At 45.0% G+C, this 23,867-nt stretch overlaps 1 protein-coding gene across 8 annotated transcripts in view; it reads right to left on the reverse strand.

Annotated features, from left to right (window-relative positions):
- Window positions 1–2,363: 2,363 nt before the first annotated feature.
- tle3b (TLE family member 3, transcriptional corepressor b) overlaps window positions 2,364–23,867 on the reverse strand; it is a 28,822-nt gene continuing 7,318 nt past the window's right edge. The window contains exons 6-22 of one of the 8 annotated variants that reach the window (XM_047580249.1): window positions 20,918–20,980; window positions 20,166–20,270; window positions 16,784–16,819; window positions 13,794–13,998; window positions 13,304–13,362; window positions 10,382–10,504; window positions 9,968–10,018; window positions 9,399–9,554; window positions 8,439–8,574; window positions 7,990–8,162; window positions 7,307–7,383; window positions 6,967–7,216; window positions 5,848–6,095; window positions 5,609–5,756; window positions 5,365–5,515; window positions 4,182–4,258; window positions 2,364–3,808 (exon numbers count right to left, since the gene is read on the reverse strand). In XM_047580249.1, the coding sequence (XP_047436205.1) occupies window positions 3,701–3,808; window positions 4,182–4,258; window positions 5,365–5,515; window positions 5,609–5,756; window positions 5,848–6,095; window positions 6,967–7,216; window positions 7,307–7,383; window positions 7,990–8,162; window positions 8,439–8,574; window positions 9,399–9,554; window positions 9,968–10,018; window positions 10,382–10,504; window positions 13,304–13,362; window positions 13,794–13,998; window positions 16,784–16,819; window positions 20,166–20,270; window positions 20,918–20,980 (2,166 nt within the window). In that variant the 3' untranslated portion in view covers window positions 2,364–3,700. The remainder of the gene's footprint in view (window positions 3,809–4,181; window positions 4,259–5,364; window positions 5,516–5,608; window positions 5,757–5,847; window positions 6,096–6,966; window positions 7,217–7,306; window positions 7,384–7,989; window positions 8,163–8,438; window positions 8,575–9,398; window positions 9,555–9,967; window positions 10,019–10,381; window positions 10,505–13,303; window positions 13,363–13,793; window positions 13,999–16,783; window positions 16,820–20,165; window positions 20,271–20,917; window positions 20,981–23,867) is intronic. The other 7 variants (XM_047580250.1, XM_047580253.1, XM_047580256.1 and 4 more) reach the window with 7 other exon arrangements.

Below are 23,867 nucleotides of genomic sequence, written 5' to 3' on the forward strand. Positions count from 1 at the left end.
AGGCGAGTCAAAACTTGTTATTTACTCAAACGCTGCTTATCATTCAAACTGATGAACCTCTTTAGGGCATCAGCCTGGGAAACATCAGTATTTTACTCAGACATATTATTCCTGTCATAGGATTTTATTATGAGGCTCACGATCTTCCTGGAAATCTCAATGTTGCAACATAAACTACCGGTCAAAAGTTTTAGAACAGCATCAGTATAATCTGGTATAGTTGGTCAGAGCTTCATCCTACAGCAAGATAATGTCCCAAAACTTTAGTCCCAGCTCTACCAGAACTACCTCAACAACAAAAACAAGATGGAAAGCCTGAGAACATGGAGTGAACTGTGGCCCAGTCTCTAGACTTTAACCCTATGGAGCTGGTGTGTGATGAACTGGACAGAAGGGTGGAAGTAAAACATCCTTCAAGTGCCACACATTTCTGGGAACTTCAGCAACAAAATTGGGAAAAAAATCTCTGAAAAATATTTGATTTCCATTTTATATATATATATATATATATATATTTTTAACTTGAGTTATTTATTTGGCCTATGCTTTCACTTCAGAGTAAAATGAGGCATTAACTGCATAAATTTCAATAAAACAAATAGAAAGAAATATTGGAGTGTTCTAAAACTTTTGACCGGTAGCGTATGTCCAGATCAAGTTCTTCAGTGCAGCCTTATTCTGTTAAATGTTGAGTTGTGTTAATTTACTACTGGCCAGAATATCATGGTGGAGAGATGTATTTGTTATTTCGATGCACTAAATAACTCAAATTTAAACACACAGAATCCAAAGTTACTGGACCATCGACGTCACTTCTGTTAAATGAATAATTCAGAAAGATTTCGGAAAATAAGATGTAAGTAAAGTGAAGTGTAAAAACAACATAGGAGGATTATTTCTTAGCTGGATTCTTTATGAGCCGACAACCTAATTCCAGGGTTTACTCCCAGGGAACGCCTCACATCAAAGTAGATTTAGATACCTGGAACACTGCTAATCTGCTCTTTTCCCTTTCTGTAACACTGAGAGAAGCTGAGCTACTGGGTGTAGCTTCACATTCATGAGCGACCTTTGGAAAATGAAAATTACTATATATATACACACACACTCACTTGCCACTTTATTAGGTACATCTGTTCAATTGCTTGTTAACACAAATAGCAATCAGCCAATCACATGGCTGCAATTCAATGCATTTAGGCATGTAGAGGTGATCAAGACAACTAGCTGAAATTCAAACCGAGCATCAGAATGAGGAAGAAAGGGGATTTAAGTGACTTTGAACGTGGTATGGTTGTTGGTGCCAGACGGGCTGGTCTGAGTATTTCATAAACTGCTTCAACTGGGATTTTCACGCACAACCATCTCTAGGGTTTACAGATAATGGTCCGAAAAAGAGAAAATATCCAGTGAGTGGCAGTTTTGTGGACGAAAATGCTGACTGGTGAGGGAGACTGGTTAGAGATGATAGAAAGGCAACAGTAACTCAAATAACCTCTCGTTACAACCAAGGAATGCAGAATACCATCTCTGAACGCACAACACGTCAGACCTTGAAGAAGATGGGCTACAGCAGCAGAAGACCACACCAGGGTACCACTCCTGATAGCTAAGAAACTGAGACTACAGTTCACACAAGCTCACCAACACTGGACAATAGAAGATTGGAAAAACGTTGCCTGGTCTGACGAGTCTTGGTTTCAGCTACTACATTGTGATGTCTGGGTCAGAATTTGGCGTAAACAACATGAAAGCATGGATCCATCCTGCCTTGTATCAACGGTTCAGGCTGGTGGTGTAATGGTGTGGGGCATATTTTTTTTCACACACTTTGGGCCAATTAGTACAAACTAAGCATGGTTTAAATGCCACAGTCTACCTGAGTATTGTTGCTGACCATGTCCATCCCTTTATGACCACAGTGTATCATCTTCTGACGGCTACTTCCAGCAGGATAATGCACCATGTCACAAAGCTCATATCATCTCAAACTGGTTTCTTGAACATGACAATGAGTTCACTGTACTCCAATGGCCTCCACAGTCACCAGACCTCAGTCCAATAGAGGAACCTTTGGGATGTGGTGGAACGGGCCGACCAATCTACAGCAACTGTGCGATGCTATCATGTCAATATGGACCAAAATCTTTGAGGAATGTTTCCAACACCTTGTTGAAAGTATGAAACGAATAATTAAAGCAGTTCTGCAGGTAAAAGGACTAGCAAGGTGTACCTAATAAAGTGGCCAGTGAGTGTATATATGTTGAACTATTCCTTTTACATTTTGGCACAAAGCGTGTCTATTTGTAGATTAACACTCGATGATGAAACATCGTCGGATCAATCACAAGGAAACGGGCCAGTCTAGAAAAACGGTTTTATTGATGTATTAACAACTGTACATTTCTTTTCAGTGCTGACAGCATTTGCTACATACTTTGGTGTGATTCAGAGGGACTGCTGCGCTTCGCCCCTTTTAGTTTCTCGTGAGAAATGCCGACAGTAGCACAGTGTAAGAACCAGAATTATTCAGACATCTTGATTTACCGTCTTCAGTATACCAGTTTATATCTAAGCTCCGTGCCTTCCTTCCTTCCGAGCATCGACTCGAGGCACTGAACATTTCTCTGAAGACAAGACTGTGGAGTCAATCAGATCGATGTCTCCCAGTCAATCAAACATATTCCAGGAATAGCGATAAGATACAAAGAGAAGAGAGGTTCCAATAGATGTTTGAGTTTAGTCTGTAGCAAGAAAAAAAAAAAAAGTCAACATCCATATTACGTCAAGTTAGCAAAAAGCACTCGTTCAGTTTGTGCTTCTGCTGCCAGTTGAGGTCCAAGGGTTAGCCAAGCTTCAACGTCTCCCAAAAATCTAACAAAACAAATAGGGAGAAAGATAGCACAGACAGACCAGTACACCGAGTACACTTAAAAAAAGGTTTTTATATATACGAATTAAATTTACATCCATCTCTTTTCCTGAATCATAGCGTCCCGCTCGATGCCACAGTGGTCCGAACCAGTCGAGGCTCCGTCTGAGTCAGAGGCATCGAACCACGAGTTCCTCGGCCGGTGAGAGCGGTGAAAGGCTTTTTTTTTTCTTTCTTTTTTTTTTTCTTAAATCTCCACAAAATGTTTGAGTTCCCACACACTTCTGAAAAGTTCAGTCTGCAGAATGTGCTTTAAGAAAATCAAAGAGTAAAATTGTTAAAAGTTTCTAATCTATGTTCTGATTTCCCACTCAAATATTATGGGCTGGGGAAAAAAAAAAAAAAAAAAAAAACAATCATCACAAGTACACCCAGGACATGAAAATATATATATTTTTATAATATATATAAAATGTCTTTTATTTAATCCAGTATGTACACTTTGCACAGGATGTCTGGGGTTTCTCACAAATGAAGCTCTGCTCCACCAGGTCACACCCAAATTTTCTCAAAGAAGTCACAAAAAAAATGTGCAACTCAGAAATAAACCCTCCACAACAAAAGGACCAAAAAAAAAAAAACAAAAAAAAAAGTCTTTCCAGTACAAGCATCCTTCGGCCAACAGCGCTTCCGATTCCCACAAATAAAGTCTGAGAAATTTGGAGTTCGCCTCGAGCCGTCGTAGTCCACAGATGGTTGGTCGGGGAGAAGAAGGGAGTACGAGTCATCTGAGTAGAAGTGCTGCAGCAGAGCGAGAGCCTCGTTCCTCTAGTAGATGACCTCGTAGACCGTGGCCTTCTTGTCTCCGGATCCCGTCACGATGTATTTGTCGTCTGCCGAGATGTCGCAGCTCAGGACGGACGACGACTCCTTCGACTGTGGAAGGAAACAAAGTTTTAGTCTGATGATCGGGAGGTGTCTGGCGAGCAGCTGTCTCCGAGACCTAATTAGGCTGCGTTCAAGCTAATTCAGCAGTAATTACGCTGAATGAAGCTGTACGACAGCTTTTAGGACCATTATGAGCATGTGAGGAAAACGCGAAAACAACTCAAGTCTATGGAAGTAGAACTATTTCTGATTTTAAATTATTTTATTATTCTTTAATCAGTCTTTTCCCCATGTCAGAGGACCACACACAAAAATAAAACAAGTAATTTCCCATACTACCTGCATTAATCTACTCTAATCTAAATATTAAATCTCCAAACTGCTCGTGTCTCCTTGTCTTGTTGAACTGTGTTTGTGTTACCTGGAATATGCTGGCGCCATAAGGAGTCCTCCAAGCGTTCAGCAGGTTGTCCTTCCCCGTGCTCACGAACCATTTACCTGCAAACAGGAACAGACGCCTTGAGGATAAAAGCTGCAGGGATGCGTTCTTTTAAAAAAAATAATAATAAATAACAAACATCTGGTCACTGCTGTCTTCCAGACGTACACGGGAGATTTAGACAACGAGCTAACATGTGACTCTGTAACAACCTTATCGATGGTCATTAAAACCCGACGGGGGAAAAAACAGAATTACATCAACAATCATAAAATGCACATAATGAAGGCGACTCACACCACTTCCTCTCAGATAATTATTTGAACCACCCTCCGATTAATTACCCAACTGACTAGATGGCTAATGATTTAATTAGTGACAGCGAGAGCTCTGGAGCTGTGAGTGTTGTCTGAATGAGGCGGTGCTGTGGGGGATCTTCAGAGGTGAAACGAAGACTGTGCCGCGATAGTAAAACCACAGTTATTAACAGATCCGCTCAAACAAACACAGTGAGCTCAGCTGATAAACGCGGCGACAGATTTCACACGTAAACGTGTCTGTAAAGTATGTGGCGTTTTTAAATCAAAAAGTCGTAATTTGTACAAAAACAAAAAAGTAGTTGTTGGGAGTTCAGAAGTAAAAGAACAGCTTCTTAATTGGATCATTTTTATCCTTTCATCCTGCATATTTAAACATCACAGCCAAAACTTTGAGTCAAACACTAACGCTATGGTTAAGACTTTATAAACTGGGCCAACGATGTGGTTTCTACCCTGAGTGCTTGTCAAGACTCGAGCAAAAGAACCGGAAAAACCTACGTCGACCACGTTTAAGAGCAGGATTTAGGTCAGGAGTCAAACTTCTCTGAGCAGATCCTCACAGACTGACTCAAGAAATGTCACCTCTAATCTAGGACGCACTAAAACCATTAATAACCGTTGAACTCATTAGTCACCAGATGTGTAAGATGTGACACTAAGTCCATTTCGCCCTCGTGCTTTATTAGTGTGATGGAAAACATTGTCTGACGAACACGACCGCCTCTGAATGTATAAATAGCAGTCGGCCACAGTATCAAACGTATACATCACTATTGAGATAAGAAACCAAATCCTCCTAAACTGAAACCTGTGAATCTGTGTCAGCTCGTTTGCCTGTGACTCACCACAGTAGGCGAACTTCAGCGAGAGGACGCAGCTTTCGTGCAGATGCAGCTGGTACTTGTCGGGCTTGGTGTGGTGCAGCACCTCCACGTTGCTGCTCTCCATTCCCACGGCCAGCCATTCCCCAGTGGGACAGTAGCCCAGTGAGAAGATCTGCAACAACAGCAACAACACGGTTACACCAAGAACTTCAAGACGTGGCTGCTACATGTGAAGTTTGTTGTTTTTTTTGAGCTTCTCTCTTACCTGTGAGGTAAAGTCGTGCTGCTGGAGCTGCCGTCCCTCCCTCAAATCCCAGGAGCGCACGGTGTTGTCGAGCCCCCCGGTCCACAGTTTGGTCCCGTCGTGGGAGATGTCGATGCAGCTGGCTCCGTCCGTGTGGCCCTGGAACTGCCTGGAGCGACGCAAGACGACGAAGATCGAGGTCAAGAACCGAATACGAGGAAGCGTTTTAAAGCATCGAGGCGTGATATCAAAGCGCTGACCTGACGAGGGTCTGGTTATGGAGGTCCCACACGGCGATGTTTCCATCGGAGCAGCAGGAGAAGCAGACCTTGGCATCGGGACTGATGGCCAGCGCGTAGCAGGCCGGAGCCGAGGAAGTGAGCTCGGCTTTTATGCGAGGCGTCTGCGAGGCCAAATCCCAGATGGTCAGCGTGCTGGCCTCGCCACCCACTATTAGGGTGCGGCCATCAGGCAACAGCTTGCAGGAGCGGATGTAATTGTCTCTGTTCTGGAGCGGAAACAAAGGCAGATTATCGTCACGATCTTAATGACTGGATGTCATTTACGCGGAGATGATTTGAGGGTTAAAAACCCTCAACTCGTGAACATTTCCACTGAGCCACATGGCTCAGCGCCCTTCCTTTTTATAACCTGCTCTACTTAAGACTCCGGGTCCTTTTCTTTGACAGGTAAAGTTTTTTTAGCCGAGTCTTTCAGGTTGCAGTGAAGACGTGGATGTCAGCTTTAACAAGAGATGCAGAGAGAGAGAGAGACAGAGGAGTGGGGCTGCAGCTGTTGGCCAGGCTCCAAGAGAGCAGGGAGACAGATCAATAGGACTGGGGAAGGTCTTGGTCGAATTAAAACAGCACCCTGATGGCTTTATAAGACCCAATTGCACTCTGAACGCACCTTAAGGGTGTTGGAGGCCATATGAGCCGAACGGCATGAAGCCACAGCATCAAAATGAGAAACGGGAGGCAGTTGAGAGGAAGTAATGAGCTGGGTAATGGCAGACAGGGTCGGCCAATCAGAACATCATTACTCAGCAGGCTTCTTTTTTTTTTTTTTTTCTCACCAAGGATTATTTCAACTCAGCAGTGAAACACTCTCCTGAATTATTCACATCTCTGTCTGTTGGGATCTGGGGGGGAAGCTACGATAGGAGTCAGGCTACATTTGATGGCCAAGAAAAGTCTCAGTGAAGGAGACGGTTCACGGAGACCTCATGACACATGAGTTCATTAATATATTATTAATATTATTATTATGTGTCTCTGTTCTGGTTGGGAGCCTTGAAACATCGACAGTAAATAAACCACGTGAGCAAACACACTTCATGTCCTCTTCCCGTGACATGTAATAAACAAACAACTAGTTACCAGGCAGTCCAGTTGGGACACGGGGCTCTTGCTGCCAGGTTGGCTGATGTCCCAGATCTTGACACAGCCCTTGCCGCCGGTGTAGACGTGACGTGTGGGGTTGCTGATGGTGACAGCGCACACCACTTCCCCGTGGCTCAGCGTGTTGATCTGGCGAGCGTGGCGCGGGATGCCCGGGCCTATCAGTGCATCTGGAGGGAAGGGCACGGGCTGCATCTGACCATCAGCACTTACGTGAAAAGAATAAGCTCTGCAGAGGACAGAGGACAGAAGTCAGCCCGAGACACGAAGACCGTGCGAGCTCTGTTTTAAGTTTTCGTTTAACAAACAAAATACGCACGGTTTTCCTCCGGAAATGGACGTGAGGCTGGCTGGCAGGCCTGGAGCTCTCATGTGAGGATGAGGGTCAAACCCGGCCTGTGTGAACACAAAGACGACAGTCAGCAAACAATGTTTAACAAAAAAAAGAAATTAGGCTATGCTAATGTTCAAACTGCTGCCTATGTCTGTCTTCGGGTGCCAACGCCAGGAGGAACTCGGGTTTCCAGGCAAATCCCTTGAAAGGCGCAGATGGAGCTACATACACAGAAGCTTTGCACAAGGCTACGACATCCTACTTGCTAATGCTAATGAAAGCCTGGGAGATTTTCAAACACAGAGATGCATTCTGGGGGCAAGCCTTTTTTTTTTTTTTTTTTTTTTTTTTTCAAAGCCTTTAGAATGCTAACTAACTAACTAACTAAGATCAAAGTAAAGGAGCTGGGTCGTCTTTGTCGTCTTTCTCATTACGAACACACAACAAGCTGCAGCCAGCCAAGCAGAATTATTCACGCAAAGTTATGGAGATACAGCCTGGATGCTTAAGTTTCTCAAAGTCATTTAGCAAACAGACTTCATAACGTACAGCAGCGATGGATAATTCATACGGGATCAGAGCTTGTTGTGTCTAACTGGGGGGATGGGAAAACAATAATGCGGGAAAATAAATCCCGATTTTTAGAAGATAAACTCTGAAATATTTACAATTGGTGAGCGTCCGTAGGCAGCGGCTGCTGCCGCGCTCATCTGTGGAGAAATGAGACCAGGGTAGACGCCCGGGCTGGTCAGGGATCCGTTCATCTCATGGTGGCCCATCATCGCAAATGGGGAGGCGTAAGAACCTGCGATGGACAGAGGCGTACGCAGGGCCGGGGCAGCTGCAGGAGAGAAGAGACTTCATTAACTCATATGAAAACTACAAACACATTATAACAGTGTGTTCAGCTTTATTTCTTTTTTTATTTAACTCCACCTGCTGAAAACGGTTTGTTGATGATCAAAAGTTCAAGAAGGGTCTCGATAAAGATTAACTTTCAATTTCCTCATTATTTATTCAGTGACTGTGCAGAATGTCACACACCTATCCAGACTTTTATTTGCTGGAGAGTGACAACAAAACAAACATTTAATGTGTAATAAAAAGTGGTTATTACCTAATGCCTCCATGCCGGGTGGTTTGCCCATCGTCAGAGGCCGTAGTCCTGGAGTGGTGCTGGTTCCCGGTGTCGGAGCCTCATTCCTCGGTGTGGGAGTGTTGGACTTCAGGCTCGGTGTGGACGACTTGTCATTCTGAAACAGAAACACTCGTTTAACCTCGGTGTGTTTTGTCTCCTCTCACTGAGAGTTGTAGCTTCACCTTGTCTCGATCTCACACGTACACAAATGAAAAAAGGCGCCCGTACCAGGGTTTAAAACCCCCCAGTGAGTCAAAAACTCTCCCAGTGACAGGGAAATCCAGAGCTCGAGGTAATCCAATCTAACACTGACAGTTCATTACAGCCGTGATGTGTGTGTTACACTGTGTGTTCGGGGTAGGGACATAAAACTTTTCTTAGAAGTTGAGCTTATTAGTAGCAGCTAGACGGTGGCCCAAACACCGATGATTAATCCCCCTCCTTCGTTTAGCCTCGTGACACTAATGAGGAGAAGCTGGGTGGAATATAAATCTATCATTTGTGAAAAGGTTTAAGTAAAACTGATGTCTGGTTGGTGAGTGCTCCGGTGTTGGAAGAAAAATAATCAGGGACGGGAGGGAAGAATATGAGATGAAGCAAGAAAAGACCAAGACAGCAGTTCCCCTCGCTGCTGTGTCTCTGGGTTATTTACGGCCGTGGGCCGAGGGAGAAATGACCATTTATTGGGTAAGCCATAAAGGAGATTGAGAGGACTGAGCCATAGGGTTTGATTTCCTGAGAGTGCATCAGCCCTCTGCCCCCTCAAGCCCCGCGTAGCAGCCGACTGCTAAGCCTGCGTATTAGTCTTTCTCACAGACACCCACTTCACTTGACAAATGCCCTTTAGTCTGTCAGTTCAGCCTTCACCCCACCCCCCCTTCCACCTCCACTTTAACCTCCTTATTTCATCTACTCAGGCCGCGTATCCCTCAGACTCACATGGGCGTGGTCCTTCGCTTTGGAGGACGGCGTGCTGCCCGACGAGGCCACGGAGGCGGGGCTGTTGGGGGCAGCATCCTTCTTCAGGCTTCGAGATTTATCCAGGCCGTTCTCGGGAGGAGAGTGAGCGGGGCTGACTCGAGGGGTGGCTGGATCCTGCAGAGTTAAACAAGACAGACAGACAGACAGACAGCAAAGGCTGAGCAAACAGACCGGAGGAAAGCCACTGGCATGTACATGTAGGTCAAACAAACTGGGGCCTCATGTGCAAACACAGATAAATATACTCATGCATGCTCGTACTCTCCCTCGCACACATGCACGCGCTTTTCATTCACCTGTCACACCCTTTTCTCTTTGTGTTCTTTGTCTTACTTTCTGCATGAATGGCAAAAGAAACACAGAAAGTAAGCACACACTCATAGCTCACAACCAATATTTTGACAGACTTTTTGGCAACACTGTGCAAGGTGTTGAGGCTCCCGCAGACAAAAGAGAGCCGTGTTTGTTTTCCGCACAGCCTTCGAGCTGAAGAATGTGGCCGAGCAGCTCTTCAAACGCAGTCTCACCTCATTGGAGACGTCCACCACCAAGTCGTCGCTTTTGTCTCCGTCACTGTCCTGAAATGAAGGCGTGACAGGCTTAGCTCAATGGAAGCCCTTGAACACACACTAATTACAATCAGCATGAACCAGAGCAGTCTAGGATTTCACAATAAAAAAAAAAAAAAATAAGTTGGAAGTACATAGGAATTAAATACGTTACTTGGAACAAAGTTTACTAGGTCTTAAATAAATAAAATGTCAGTTATGAGTGATTTTATTCTCGTTTGCAGCATTTTTGACCTGAAGATTTAAGGATGAAAATAACTTAGCGTTTAGTTGTAGTTAAATTTACAGTTGTCATCTTTGTTGTACATCTTTCTAGACACTGCAAGTAAATAACTGACAGAAATAAAGAAACAGACGAACACAAACACTCACATATCTGCTCATGCTGTCTTTGTCGTCCACTTTGCGTTTCTTGGAGTCGAGGCCGTAGTCCGATGAGCTCCGATGCTTCTCACTCGCCGCCCGCAGGCTGTCTGATGGCGACACCGAGTTATTCTGCCGACGACAACGCGCAGACACAACGCATCAGTTTCCAGCTTCCCCTGCTTTACATATGACTCTTGGCTCAAACTGTCACTCTGTGTATGAATATACTTCAGCTCCTGTTCAACATTACTCCGTGTTGCATCCGTGTAGGACTGAAGCTTCAACAAACACATGAAACTAGCTCCTCTAGCTGCAGCATGACTTCGAGAATCACACAACATGATTCAAATAAATAAATAGACCTCTCATGTGTATGAAATGCATGTTGTGAGCTCTCTAATCAAGATAATCATTTTTGTTTTTTCATCTTCAGAACCCAGAAGAAACTAGTGGTTTACATCCTGACGTTCTTTCTTTTTTCCGAACAGTGACAATATTGATCACAAAGGCGAATGTACAATACTGGTGGACTGAACTGGACAGATTTGGGATAAGACTGAAGGGCAGAAGAGGAACCTGGGAAGACTTTGTCCCGCTGCTGCTTTCAAACAAGTTGAAAGGAGCCGAGAAAACTCAACCCAGTAGAAGACGCTTGACACATAAGGTGATGCTTAACCGAGTAAAGGTGGAGACACAATGTGAAATATACATTTACTGGCCAGTTAATTAGGTACCCTGGTGAAAACAAATGTATTCTTGCTCTAAATATCCCTTCAAGGCTGTTATAATGTTCAGTTTATGTTGAAACAGCGTCATAAAAGTAAGTTATTAAGTAAATAACTCAACTAAGATTATTTTGGAGGATGTAGTTTGTGGTAAATTAAATGTGAAAGTGTTTGTTATTTAGATTACTGCCTAAAAAAAGGGTTGTCAGAATAATAGAAACATGTTCTCTAGAAACAGCTCTCAAAATGAGTTTAAACAACGGATAAATAACCTTTATGAAGCTTAGATTTAGTGCGAGACTCTTTTCCATTATGTACCTAATGAACTGGCTAGTGAGTGTAAACGCAGACAACCTGGCACGTAACTGTGAGCGTGGTGTGGTCAGAGGCACATTAACAATTCAAACCAAACACAGGCCGCATTTATCACTAGATGTTATGTCTGTGGCGTGTGACATGCAAATAAAAACAAAAGTGTCCAGAATCCCTCGTAAAAACCCCATGTTAATGCGTGTGCTTCTGCGGTGCCATTTCAGCAGAAAAACAGACTGACGGCAAAGTTCATAAAAATCAACCGGCTTAAAAAACAGGAAGGAAAGAAAAGAGGCCATTGAGGGAACCTGGACAAGAGAGCAATGTGCCGGGACAAAGATGGAGTTGCCAGCAGAGAAAAGAGCCATGAAAGAGGCAGAGTGAGAAAATTAGTGGGGGGAAAAGGGAAGAAAGACAAGAGAGCAAAACAGGAAAGGAACTTGGCAAGCAATGAGAGCGTAGCAGTGTGGCAATGAGTTCTCCCCACTAGTGGGAATGCCCGGACAGGCTGGCACTCTCTCAGAAGCTGCAAACAGGGCTTTTGTAGTCTGGGCACTGGTGTGGTGCGGTGGCACTGCCAAACAGGCCGAAAGGCAGGGAAGGAGGGAGAGGAGGAGGAGGAGGAGGAGGTTGGGGAGCACCGGCAAACAAACCCCTGAGGCCAGCCCAACGCTACCGGGCAGCTCAGCATCTCCCAGCCTTCATCAGAAACACACAGAGGTGAAGGAGGGAGATGTCTTGGCTGGAATTAACAGGAAGAGACACAGAGTCAGACTTTTCCAAGCTCGGTTCACCCAGCAGCTTTCTGCCTCCTCCTCCTCCGGTCAAAATATGGAAATTTGTTCTGCTGCTATAGTGGAAGAAAAAGCCACCAAAGAGTTTTTAGCCAGGCTTGGTGCGAAGATGCTTTTCCGACCGACGGAAATCTATTCCGACATTAAAGCCCGTCCGTGTATCTGAGCACGAGACATTTCAAGGACTGCTTGGTCTCAATAACCCCGCAATCGTCTCCAACTCCGGTGTCAGGTGACCTGAGACAACAGGATAGGAAGGCTTTGTGTGCGTGTGTGCGTGCGCGCTGAGACACAAAGGGGGTGTGGGAGGGGGTGAGGAGATCAGGTAAGGTGGTATTGGCAGCCGCTCGTCACCACATGAGAAGGGGGGAAGAGTTTGGGTTCCTTTCAGACATGAGTGGGCCCATTCAGGATGGCTAGTCAATGGGAACTCAATCTGGCCGAGCAGATCCAACGGCGAGTTACGCTCCAGCAAACTGAGAGCTTTAAGCCAGTCCAATAAACAAGGACTTTAACATGAGAAGGAACAGAGAGGGGAGAGATACAGAGGAGAGAGGAGAGAGGTGGAGGAAAGGGAGTAAACGACTGTGATAAGAAGAAGAGAGCAGAAAATAAAAGTATGGGTAAAAAGAAAAGGGAGAAAGGTAGATAAAAGGGGATGAAAAGGAGTCAGGTATTGGACACACGCAACAGTAAATCCTCTGAAGTGGTGAGGGAAGTGGAGACGAGGACTCAAAGTCTCTTTTAATTGTGCTGAAACTAAAGGAGAGAGGAAGACTACTAATCCTCGCCCAGTGATTGGAGTCATTTTCCACCTGGATTAGATGGCACTGGCTTATTTGGCCAGACATCATTATTTGATTTCAGTCAGCTTATACCCCACCACCACCCTCCTCCCCCTCTGCCCCCTGAATACAAAAAAGTGTGTGTGTGTGTGTGTGTGTGTGTGTGTGTGTGTGTGTGAGAGAGAGCCCGAATTTCTATTGGAGCGCGGGCTTAAGTCAATGTAAAGTACACCTAATCACCAAACACGGTGAGCCAGAGAGCAGCAGAGTCAAGAGACACAGAGGAGACGTGGAGCAGGAGGGTCAACGTACCGTGCTCGACTCGCGTTCTTTCAGAGGAATGGCCAGAGGCGAGTGAAAAGATGAGGGTCCAGGAGAGAGAAAGCAAAACACAAATTAGTACGTGTGTAACCGGCACATCCTGTGACACTATTAATGCTTAACCAATTAGAACCAGTGCTCTATAAAAACACAAGTGAACACAATTACTAGCTTGTACCAGATCTATGAAGCCTGAGTAAATGCTAATGAATGACTTAGCACTGTTTGCTAACAGAAACATATTTCATGTCAAACTAAATCATGGGTGAAGTTGACAAAATTATACAGAAACCTGTTTAAATATTTCCTTACACTGCAGATCTGCACGGAGACACTTCCATTTAAAAGCATACAGCATGTTAACGGGTCTCTACGATAAATAATATTTGGCCGGTGAAACCAGTTCTTGGCAGCTGCAGTCGCCCGTCAGCACTTCGCTGCTGCAGGCGGTACGTGTGTGATGGCAGGCTGTGCTCCTCACCTCGGTGCTCCAGGTCATGGTGGTTCTTCTCATCCTTCACAGGCAGGTGGGCCTGGCTGCCAAGAGCGCCCAGAGCCAGCAGGCCCGAGCCAGCGCCCGTCACGGGGGGGAGGCCGGGCGGCGGCAGGCCCGAGGGGTGGGGGGGCAGCTGGACCGGGGGGCCGTGGGCGGCGTGAGAGAGGTGCTGAGCCTGAAGCTGCTGCTGCTGCAAACAAAAGGGGACGGGAGACGAGACAGAGGACAAGTGGGTCGGCTGGGAAGTGAATCGATGAATGACGGCACTCTACTCGTGCATCAGAGCTGGCTTCGACGACGTTTAGTTCGAGGCCAAAGCGTTTATGCAGAATAGTCAAGAGTCTGCCAACATGTTGATCCGGCTCATCCATGGGCTGATAAATAAAATAAATAACAACAGATGCACTGTACACTGATCATCTGGTTCAGACTGGTGGGGGGGCTCAAACACATTTCTAAAACTCTGTTATTATCCTAAAAAGGACCATATACACCAACCAGCCACAACATTAAAACCACCTGCATAGCATTGTGTAGGTTTCCCCAACGATTTACTCATTAGGGAGCGGTCAGGGCTACTGGGACGTGTTGGTAGATCAGTTTTTAATCTGGGGAGTTTGGAGGTCGGGTCGACACATTGGGCCTTTTTTCAAGTTTTTATTGTTTTTTTATCCGTTCACTGTCCTGCTGGAGATGGAGAGTGTTATCGCTCTTCTACATCAACATTAACACCAGGACCAAACGTTTCCCAGCACAACACTACACTGTAACCAGAGGACGAATGTCGGAGGTTGTGGCTGATCGGTGTTTGGCATCTAAAAAACATTCAAGCATATTTGGCACATTGATTACAAACAGAGAAAAGAACAGCGTTTAATATGAGTGTACTAAGACAATGGAGTTAATTTCATTAATAAAGTAACAGAACCAGAAATGAGGCCTTTATATTGTTAATTGAGTTCAACTAACTGTGTAAAGGAAAGAAAAAACTAAAGACGGCAAACCATCACATTTGAAAAGACTATGTTGACATTTCATTATCAAAGATGACCAAAACTTCTGTCCAATTTTCTATTGATTGACCGACAGTTCGAGGACTAATGTAACATGCATGAGTCCACCTCCGTGTTTATTCTACAGATCCAGCTCTTTTCATACCATGCAGCCTCACTACACTTCACTGTAAACGACCTTTAGTTGACAAGTCTCTCTTCAAGTGTGTCAACGTTCTCAGAAACTGAGTTAATTTAATCTCTTGAAGGCAGCACATGCTACCGGTCAAAAGTCTCAGAACAGCACGTAAGTCAGATAATGACCCAAAACTTTAGTCCCAGCTATAACAGAACCAAGTCCAGTTGTTTATTTGGTCCATGCTTTCATTTCAGAGTAAAACAAGACATTAAACATTTCAATTAAAAATAAATAAATATAACGCGACCTCAGCTCATCAGACCAGATACAGAACCTTTTTTTTATTTATTTTTTTGCTCCCTACCAACGCGCTTCAATCCGAGTTGGAACAGTTAAAAAACATAAATCAATACGTCTACACTTGGAAACCTCAAAACCTTTCAACACTCTGGAAAAACCAAGCAACACGCCGTCCTCCAGGAAAACGCCGTTAAGCGCAGACACACTGCAGAACACACACACACACACACACACACACACACACACACACACGCGTACTCCTCCCAAGAGGCCGTGGATGTCTGGGAGAGGGAGGCAGCCAGAGAGCAGATAGACAGCAGTTAAATAGCCACTCAGGCAAGAGGGAAGCAAGTGCTTTAAAACAAGGTTAAATAACACTTAGCACATCCATCAGCTGCCTCTCCACAAAGAAAAAAAAAAAAAAAAAACATGATTGCTAGTCTGCTTGCCAGATAGAACTTCAATAACCTCATCCATACATTCATCACACAAAATGGAGAAACCAGACAGGGGTATATCTAGTGGCTCACCACATTTAAGGGTTTATTTAGCAGGCGGCCATTATTCAGTCCGCTCATTATATCGAGCCGGACCTGAAATCCTACAATGGGTATAAGCAACCGAGGGGCGGCATTGTTAATCGATATTGTGCTGGTGTGCCAGGCCGCCCATTTGTTGTGGAAAAGCAAAAAAAAAAAAAAAAAGCGAGCGAGAGAGAGAGAAAGGGGCAGCGAGAACAAGAAAAGGAGGGAGAGGCAGAATCAGAAAATAACAAGAGAATGAAAGAGAGAGCGAGCGAGGGATTGAGGCAGGGACGTCCCTATTGAGTGTGCCTAATGAGGAAAAGCGTGCAGGGATCATTATCAAGAAGCCTCATTAGCGAGCTAGGGCTGAGGAGAGGAGAGGGATGGGAGTGGTGAGGGAGGGGGAGGAGGAGGAGAGAGGGAAAAGAAAGAGGGGAGAAAAATTTTCAGAAAATAAATTGCTTCCAATTCAATATTCATGGATAAAGAGCTGGCTTCCTTTCACACTTATCTTTTTTCATTATGTGTAAATGCCGCAGCAGCTCGGGCAACTTCCACAGGAAACAGGCAATTAAAGTTAACTAGGCGAAGCTGGCTCCCTGCAGAACAGTACTGTCAGGTGGAACAAGCGTCAACAGCACCGGCACAAACCAGCTGGCAGACCGGCTTAATAAGTCTGGCAGAAATCGCCACATTACCCACTTATTCTGCGCTTTACGGCCGACTCTGCCGCTCATCATATTTTCCTCAGACGCCCGCGACAAAGGCTCGACTAAAAAACCTACATTGTAAACACAATCGTATCAGAACGAGACCGAGACACAGGACTTTTTTTTTTTGTTTGTTTGTTTTTTTCAGGTTAGTCGTCAGGAAATAAGACATAACAGATGCCAAAAATAACCAAACACACCCGAGTTTGTCTCCCAAAGGCATCGTCTCCATTCACAAACACACGTGTTAAAGACGGCAAGCAAAAAAGTTACAATCAAAAAAATAAATGAAACACTTCTCAACACTGACCATGAAGGCTGGGTAGACACTATGAGGAGGCTGCTGCTGTTGGGTCAGAGGAGACAGGAAAAGGAAAGATTCAAGACACAACACTGACACTGCACCTGAGGGTTATTTTCATCATCAATTTTCTACATCAAGTCTAAGGCGACAAATTTTTGTCTAATCGACTGTATATAAAGCCTAAAGATATTCAGTGTACAGTATAAGAAAACACATTCATGAGGCTAACTGATGCTGAAACTTTGTCAAAAACCTCGGACACAAACAGCTCGTGGCATAAATTCACAGACGATTCATAGTGCTCAACCCTGGACGCTCTGCGGACAAACATGTAAAAACAGAGGAGATCACCGTCAGCAGGAGAATCAGAGCGACATGAGAAACACAAACCGAGCGGTGCAGAAGTTTATCTTTTGTTCCACACATTAGCATTTACAGGATACGTGATGAGCGGCGCGCCATCTCAAACAGACTCGTTAACCATTATCCAACTACAATCTTGCCCCCGTGTTGAAATCATGGAAATGAGGGTGGAAGCATGGAAATGAGACGGCACCTCTGACACTTGTCAAATCAAACTCAATCGTACGTTGCCTCCAGCCAGAACTTATGCAAAGCAGCGGAGAAGAGAGGAGACGAGTTTGTGTCTTTGTCTCGGCTTTTCAGGCCCTTTTAACACAGCTCAGCCTCGTGGTTTCGTTTAATATCATGGAGACGGTATTGGAGCCTTTACAGACAGAACCACAGCTTTAATCATTAGTTTACTGTGAGTTTCTCGACATTTTATCATCTCAGATGTGTTTTGTGTCTGGTGCATCTCCAGGTGGATTTTAAAGAGCCTTGGATATAATTCAATGTGTTTCAACATTTTTAATTCCTTAATCATCATCTCTTGCCAGGTTACTGCATAGACCTGCGTTTTGATATAACAGTCCCACATTAAATCCCATTTATGACGGTTATAATGTTCAGTTCATGTAGAAACTGTTTAAGAAAGGTGGTCATTCAACTGGATGATCATTTTGTGGTGCTGTTAAACTGAAATAACCACAAACGTGTGTTTATTATTTAGCCTTGCCCACTGACTAAAATGGGGGCAGTCAAACAATAAAAACACACATCGGCACAAAATGATGTGAAAGTTCGACAAACCACAGCCTCAAAACCAGAGAACCAGACGAATCGACAGCTTATTAACAAACGACAAAGAAAAATAACCTTCACCAGGTTAAGATTTTATGCAGGACTGTTATATTATTATCAGACAAGTGTACCTAATGAACTGGCAAGTACGTGTAGCCTTTGTTACTTCATTATTAACGTTAATTTTCCCTTTCACTTCACAGACCTGCCTTATTTCGGGAAGTCGTTCTGTGCATGTGCGGCTCTCGTACACAGCGCATATGTATGTTTAGATAAATATACTGCATATACTGAGACTCAGAGCTCCAGGTAGTCTCTGCAGTGCAAACATCCATTATGTGCTGCGTGCGTGTGTTTGTGTGTGTTTGTGTGCAAAGACTCAAATCTAGTTTCTGATCTAACTGCTGCAGAAAGCTGCCTGAGCTTAATGCTCTCTGAGTATCTCTGAGACTTTAATGATAAGACACCACAGCAGCAGCCAGCACCGCCTCACTCACACTGCGGGGACATGGAGATTGATCACCTGCCATGTCTTCGCCCCAATAATTAAACTCTGTTTTCCTGTGTGTGTGCGTGTGTGTGTGTGTGTGTGTGTTCGGCCTGGCCCTGTCCACCCTTAATGAAAGCAGGGCCGCTCCTTTTGAGGGCAGCCTCGCTGAGCTGGTTGAAAAAGGAGAAAGGAAAAGGAAATGGCCACTAATTACCTTTAAAAAATGGGGGCTGTGCTCTTGGCTCATTTACCTTAATCGAATTTCGATATCCGCCTCTCACTGGGCTCGACCCCCTACGACTGGAACAGGCTAACCGCTGACTAACCTCTGCTGCAGAGGGCTAATCAAAAGGGTCAGTTATCCATCAGGGTCCAGCCCGCCTATTAAAAAGCACTTTTTAAATAAATGCAGATGGACCAGAATCACTAAAAACTTCTATTTGTTCGGAGTGAACACTGGTTGAGGGTTGTGGAAACAATTAGAAGGCCAATTACTGAATTCTGAATACCCCTTCCCTCTATTAAAGTCTGGAGATGCTTTTAAATTAAGCTCTTAAGAAAGAATATTGCAGACGACATACTGGCGAACACACACACACACACACACGTTTTCAGACCTTACTGATGAGCAACTGAGTAGAAAACACAACTGTTTACAGAAGGCTCTAAGTCGTAATTCCAACTGATATCTGATAAGCTGTGCTATCTACAAAAGCTGCAAATCCATTGCTATTTTTAGTTATATGTAAATAAAACCCACTCCTGGCGCCAATAGATTCAGTTTGGCTGATATTGAAGGAACTATATATATGGAAACATTTGCTGGCGTTTCCCTTATTAACACTAAACAACACAAAATAGCTCCGTTAGTCTAGTTAAACGACTTGACGTAAGCAGCTACACTGCACATAAAGGGATTCTTGGTAAATAATCCAAAGATAGAATAACACAGAAGATGTCCTACTGTCCTGATTCTGCGAAAGCTGCTCGAACGCAGCCTAAACCTTTTATCCACTACACCTTGCGAATGTCCAGGACCTGCTAAGTTCATACTGCTGTAATCTCAGTTGCAATCACAACGCTTGTCCTGACCTGACCACTCTAATTCCTCCTGCTATTGGGTCAGAGGTAAGGGTAAGCCTGTTGGCTGGAACCTTTTATCTAATTAAAGTGCAGCCAAAGTGAAACCTGAGAAACACCCGTGATCTGATCTCAGTCTGGACTCTGTGCTACATATCAGATGTTGTCTGACTCTGCCCAGGAGGAGGAAAAGCTCCGAGCAGAGCTGCAGTTAGGGAGCTACATCAATGCACGCTGACAGGTCACGGTTAACCAACAATCAGAGAAATTAGAGCAGCGAACGCCATGTTGAAAACACATTGTAAACATTGCGAATAAATACCTAATAAACCACTGGAGACGGGGACAAGTCTGCACACGCTAAGAGGACACAGAGTTTTTTACTGGTTTGTATTAAATGAAACACCACAGACAGGAGGAAAACGGTTGCAAATTAATTCCCTAAACTACTTCTATCCCCTTTTCCACCCTCGTTTTCCTCCTGAATCTATTGCCCTTTAACCAGTTACCCTTGACATGCAACACCTCAGCTGAAATAAACCCATAAGCGTAATGTAATGCAGCACGCTTGATCAGCCTATAAGTGCGTCTGGAAAGCTGGTCCTCCTCCGCGTGTGCAGTTTTGCCCCTGAGCCTCGTGTAAAATGAAGGAAGAAAAAAAGGGGGTATACACACAGTGAGAGGCAGATTGGGAAGTCCACGTACCCCGATGATCGCATTCAGCTCGGTCATCGTCACCTGCTTGGCACGCTCAACAGCCTGAGCCACCTGCTGTTGGTGCTGCAAGACACATGAACAGTTTATAGTCACTAATTAAATGACAAACAGTCGTTAAATTGCACTCTGATAAATACACACTGCATCTGGGGTCACTACAGTGTGTTTTATATGAACTAAGGATGTAACGACGGTTAATCACTGTGGAGAAGCTGGTGGTATATCTGAGTCATTTAAAGTCAATCTTGGGAGTTTTTAGCGTCTTAACCTGTGAGAATATGACTTTACAACACTGTAAAATAAAACACGAGAGAATGAAAACCAGAAAAACTGCACAAAGGAAGGAACAGACCATTTGAGTTTCCTATGGGATAAAGGTATCGCTTGTTCATTTCTTTCTTTCTTCAGAAATAAGACTTCTAGTTTTTGTTATCATGCAATTAAAATAATAGTTTTTAATTAATATTCCTGTTTTAAATACATTTTGGGGCAGCTTTGCTATTAAAAACAGTGACTTTGACAACACTTTCACGTTTAGATCTAATAAAAAAAAAAGAAAATCAAAAAAATCTAATTAGCGTTAGATGTAGTGGATGATAGGAGACTCCTCGTCATTCCACCCTCGCAATTTCCTGTTCAGTTACAGTACATTACGGAAAAAAACTATCGAGCCTCATTGTTAAAAAGCCGCTCGTCGGTTTGACACTCACCTCTTGTGACAAGAACGGCATGATCTGAGCCAGGATTGCATTGAGGCGTTTGGCAATCTCAGTCTGTAGGAGAAAGAAAACATTTGAATGAGTTCTCACTGTACTGCACGACGCCGCCGCCGCCGGCAGCAGAAGCAGCACAGGAACCGAGCAGTTAAATTACCTATAAAACAACACTAATGTCTGCAGCATCCATCAGGGCAGACCATGTATTTCTTAACTAAACTGGGACCGCCTTAGAACAAATTTACTTCCCCCCTCTCTCTTGCCTCCATTAGGCTCAAGCCTTATTTCATTAGGAGGCTGAAATATGCTAATACCATCTGGCTAGAGAGAGCCTAATGAGGGCCATACTTCATAATTACAGCCCATACAGAGTCGGTGAGGAGGACGGGGGGGGGGCACGCCACGCCAAGGCAGACAGGTTAACTCTCTGGCCCTATCTATCAGAGGCAACTTTGGTATCGACCACAGAATATAAGCTGGCAGAGAGTAAGACGATACTGCAAGGTACGACGTGCGCAGAGCACTTTACAGCGCAGCATTTGGACAAATGGAGATGCTGCTCTGCCCGCCAACCGCACTTGAAGGTCCCAGGGCATTAGGTCCAAACTGATTTCCTTTTTTTAAAATCTGCACTTTCCAAAGAGACGGAGAGAGAGAGAGACGAGGATGACGAGGAGGAGCGGAAGACAAAAGTAGAGGGCAAGAATAAAAGAAGGGGTGGGTTCTGCGTGGGGGCGATGAGAGGCGAAGTGAAACCCTCTGATTTGACACTAAGGTAATGTGGTTTGACTGAGCCGGGGGAGGTGAACTAATTGATTCTGAGAGATTAGGGGTGGAGGCCCAGCAGGTGTGTGTGGGTTGAAGAGGTCCTTCCCGCCGTTTTTATTCCTCAGCCGCCGCATTCCACTCATTTTCTCCCTTAACCTCGCTTGACTGTGAAAGGGGGGAGGGAAGGAGAAAGAAAGGGGAAAAGTGTTGGGGCGTAGGGGTGGGGGGGGGGGACACAGGAGGTGCCAGTAGCTTTCTGCACAACCTCTTTGTCACTCTTTTCGTTTCGAGGAGGAGGAGGAGGGGGGACAGGAAGAGAAGGGACGAAGAGGAGGGGACGGACCTTTGCTGGCCTGTCAGGAATTATCTCACAACCCTCGTCTGACCTCAGACGCTCCGTGCTCTCTCCCCTTCTTCACACTCCTTCATGCTAATCTCCACTACTCTCCTCCGTGCCCTCCCTCCCTCCTTCCTCCCTCTTCCTCTCTCATCACCCCCTCCTTCTGTTGCTGGGGCAACGCTATCTGGCACGGCTGATCGTTATGTAAATTGGGCTGGGGCTCTGACCAGAACAGCCTGTAAAATCATATTAGGCGCAGCACAGAGGCAGGTCATTAAATTGAATTTTCAGCCTGTCGATCTGATCGGCACGGGAAATTAATGAGGGATAACTGGGATTGGGGAGGTGGGCGGAGGGGGGGGGGGAGGGGGGGGGGCCGACACAGAGAGCGGGGGAGGCTCTTTGGAGACTCATAAACCATCATCATTAGCACGGGCTGGATACAATGACACATGGTAGGGTAAGAGGGATTCGGTATCACAGCACTTCCCTGGAAATGGCTGCAAGGGGAGCAACATGGGGTTGTGGAAACAGTGGCTGCTGATACACTCAGCTATCAGAGCAGCTACATTACAAACCATCACTCACGCAGAAAGGCATCCATTTGTTCATAGCAAATCACTACTTCAGAGCCTCCGTCTGAAGCCGAAAACATTCACGGATTTCAGGTGCACTCGGCCCCTTTTTTTCGTTGAATTGTTTAGCAGCGGCGGGGCTAAAAACACAGGTTTCTCTGGACGATTGATCGCGAAAGGTGGACCAGAGCGGCAGGTGCTTCGAGAGCCGCTTTTTCATTTTTAAGATAAAAACGTTCCAAAACTCACGACTCCCTCCAAAAGTTTACCCCCAAGATGAAATATTACTGTGGAACCAGGAAATAACACAATGGAGCGGACTTCCTTTGCATCCATTTTTGTTTTTCTTTTCGCTATTTGTTGCAATGTCACATCTCAGCTACAATTTAAGAGAATCTGAGGGCAGATGTGACTCACGCATCAACCTGAGGAATGTACCGTTAACCCACTCCACCACTGAATCACTGCCGTCATCAGGGCACATCTAGTCTTTCCTCTTCAAATTTAGTCACTTCGGTCTATTCAGACGAGAGTTCACACGCGTTAAGGGGGACAAATGGGCTCATGGTGTGTTTGCGCGTCTTTTTGACAGCCATTTTGAAGGGGTGGAGGGGGGTGGGGGGGGGGAAACACTGACAACGCAGCCGATGACTCGCAGCACTCATGACGACTCCCACTTTACTTCGGAGGCACTATTTCCCACAGTGCTTTTAGTTGCAAAGACAGGCACTGCAAAGAGTTTATTGTCACTTAAAGCCACTGAAAACAGAAGCCTTTGAGCCAGCAGAAGCTTTTCACCGCGGCTCCACAATTACAGGTACTCAGGGTTGTCTAGTAGCACCAGAGCTTGGAGGGGCTCTCTCTCTCCATCGCATCCCTCCGTCAATGGTGCGTTGAAAGCCATTTGGCTGTTTGTCGCTCCAGGCATTAGCCCCCGAGCGGAGTCTCTGACGAGGATTCAATTGGCGAGGAAAACAAGTGGCATATGATGGGGTGTGGGGGACAGAGATGGGTGTTTGGGAATTATCTTCTCAGCCAGAGCAAGAGGAAGAAAGAGGCACTTAGAGGTATCGTGTTCATTACAAATGCATGAAGACTATTTTGCATGTGCACGTCAGTCTATTTTGAGCGCACGGAAAGGAAGTGACATCCTTTTTCTGCAGGGGAGCATATGGACGTAGGCTGTTTTCCGACAGATTACACATGATTTCATTCTTTTTTTTTTTTTTTTTAAAGTTTGAATTATGCAGTTTTATATGTG

The sequence above is a fragment of the Mugil cephalus genome, chromosome 3 (assembly GCF_022458985.1).
Source record: "Mugil cephalus isolate CIBA_MC_2020 chromosome 3, CIBA_Mcephalus_1.1, whole genome shotgun sequence".
Lineage (NCBI taxonomy): Eukaryota > Metazoa > Chordata > Actinopteri > Mugiliformes > Mugilidae > Mugil > Mugil cephalus.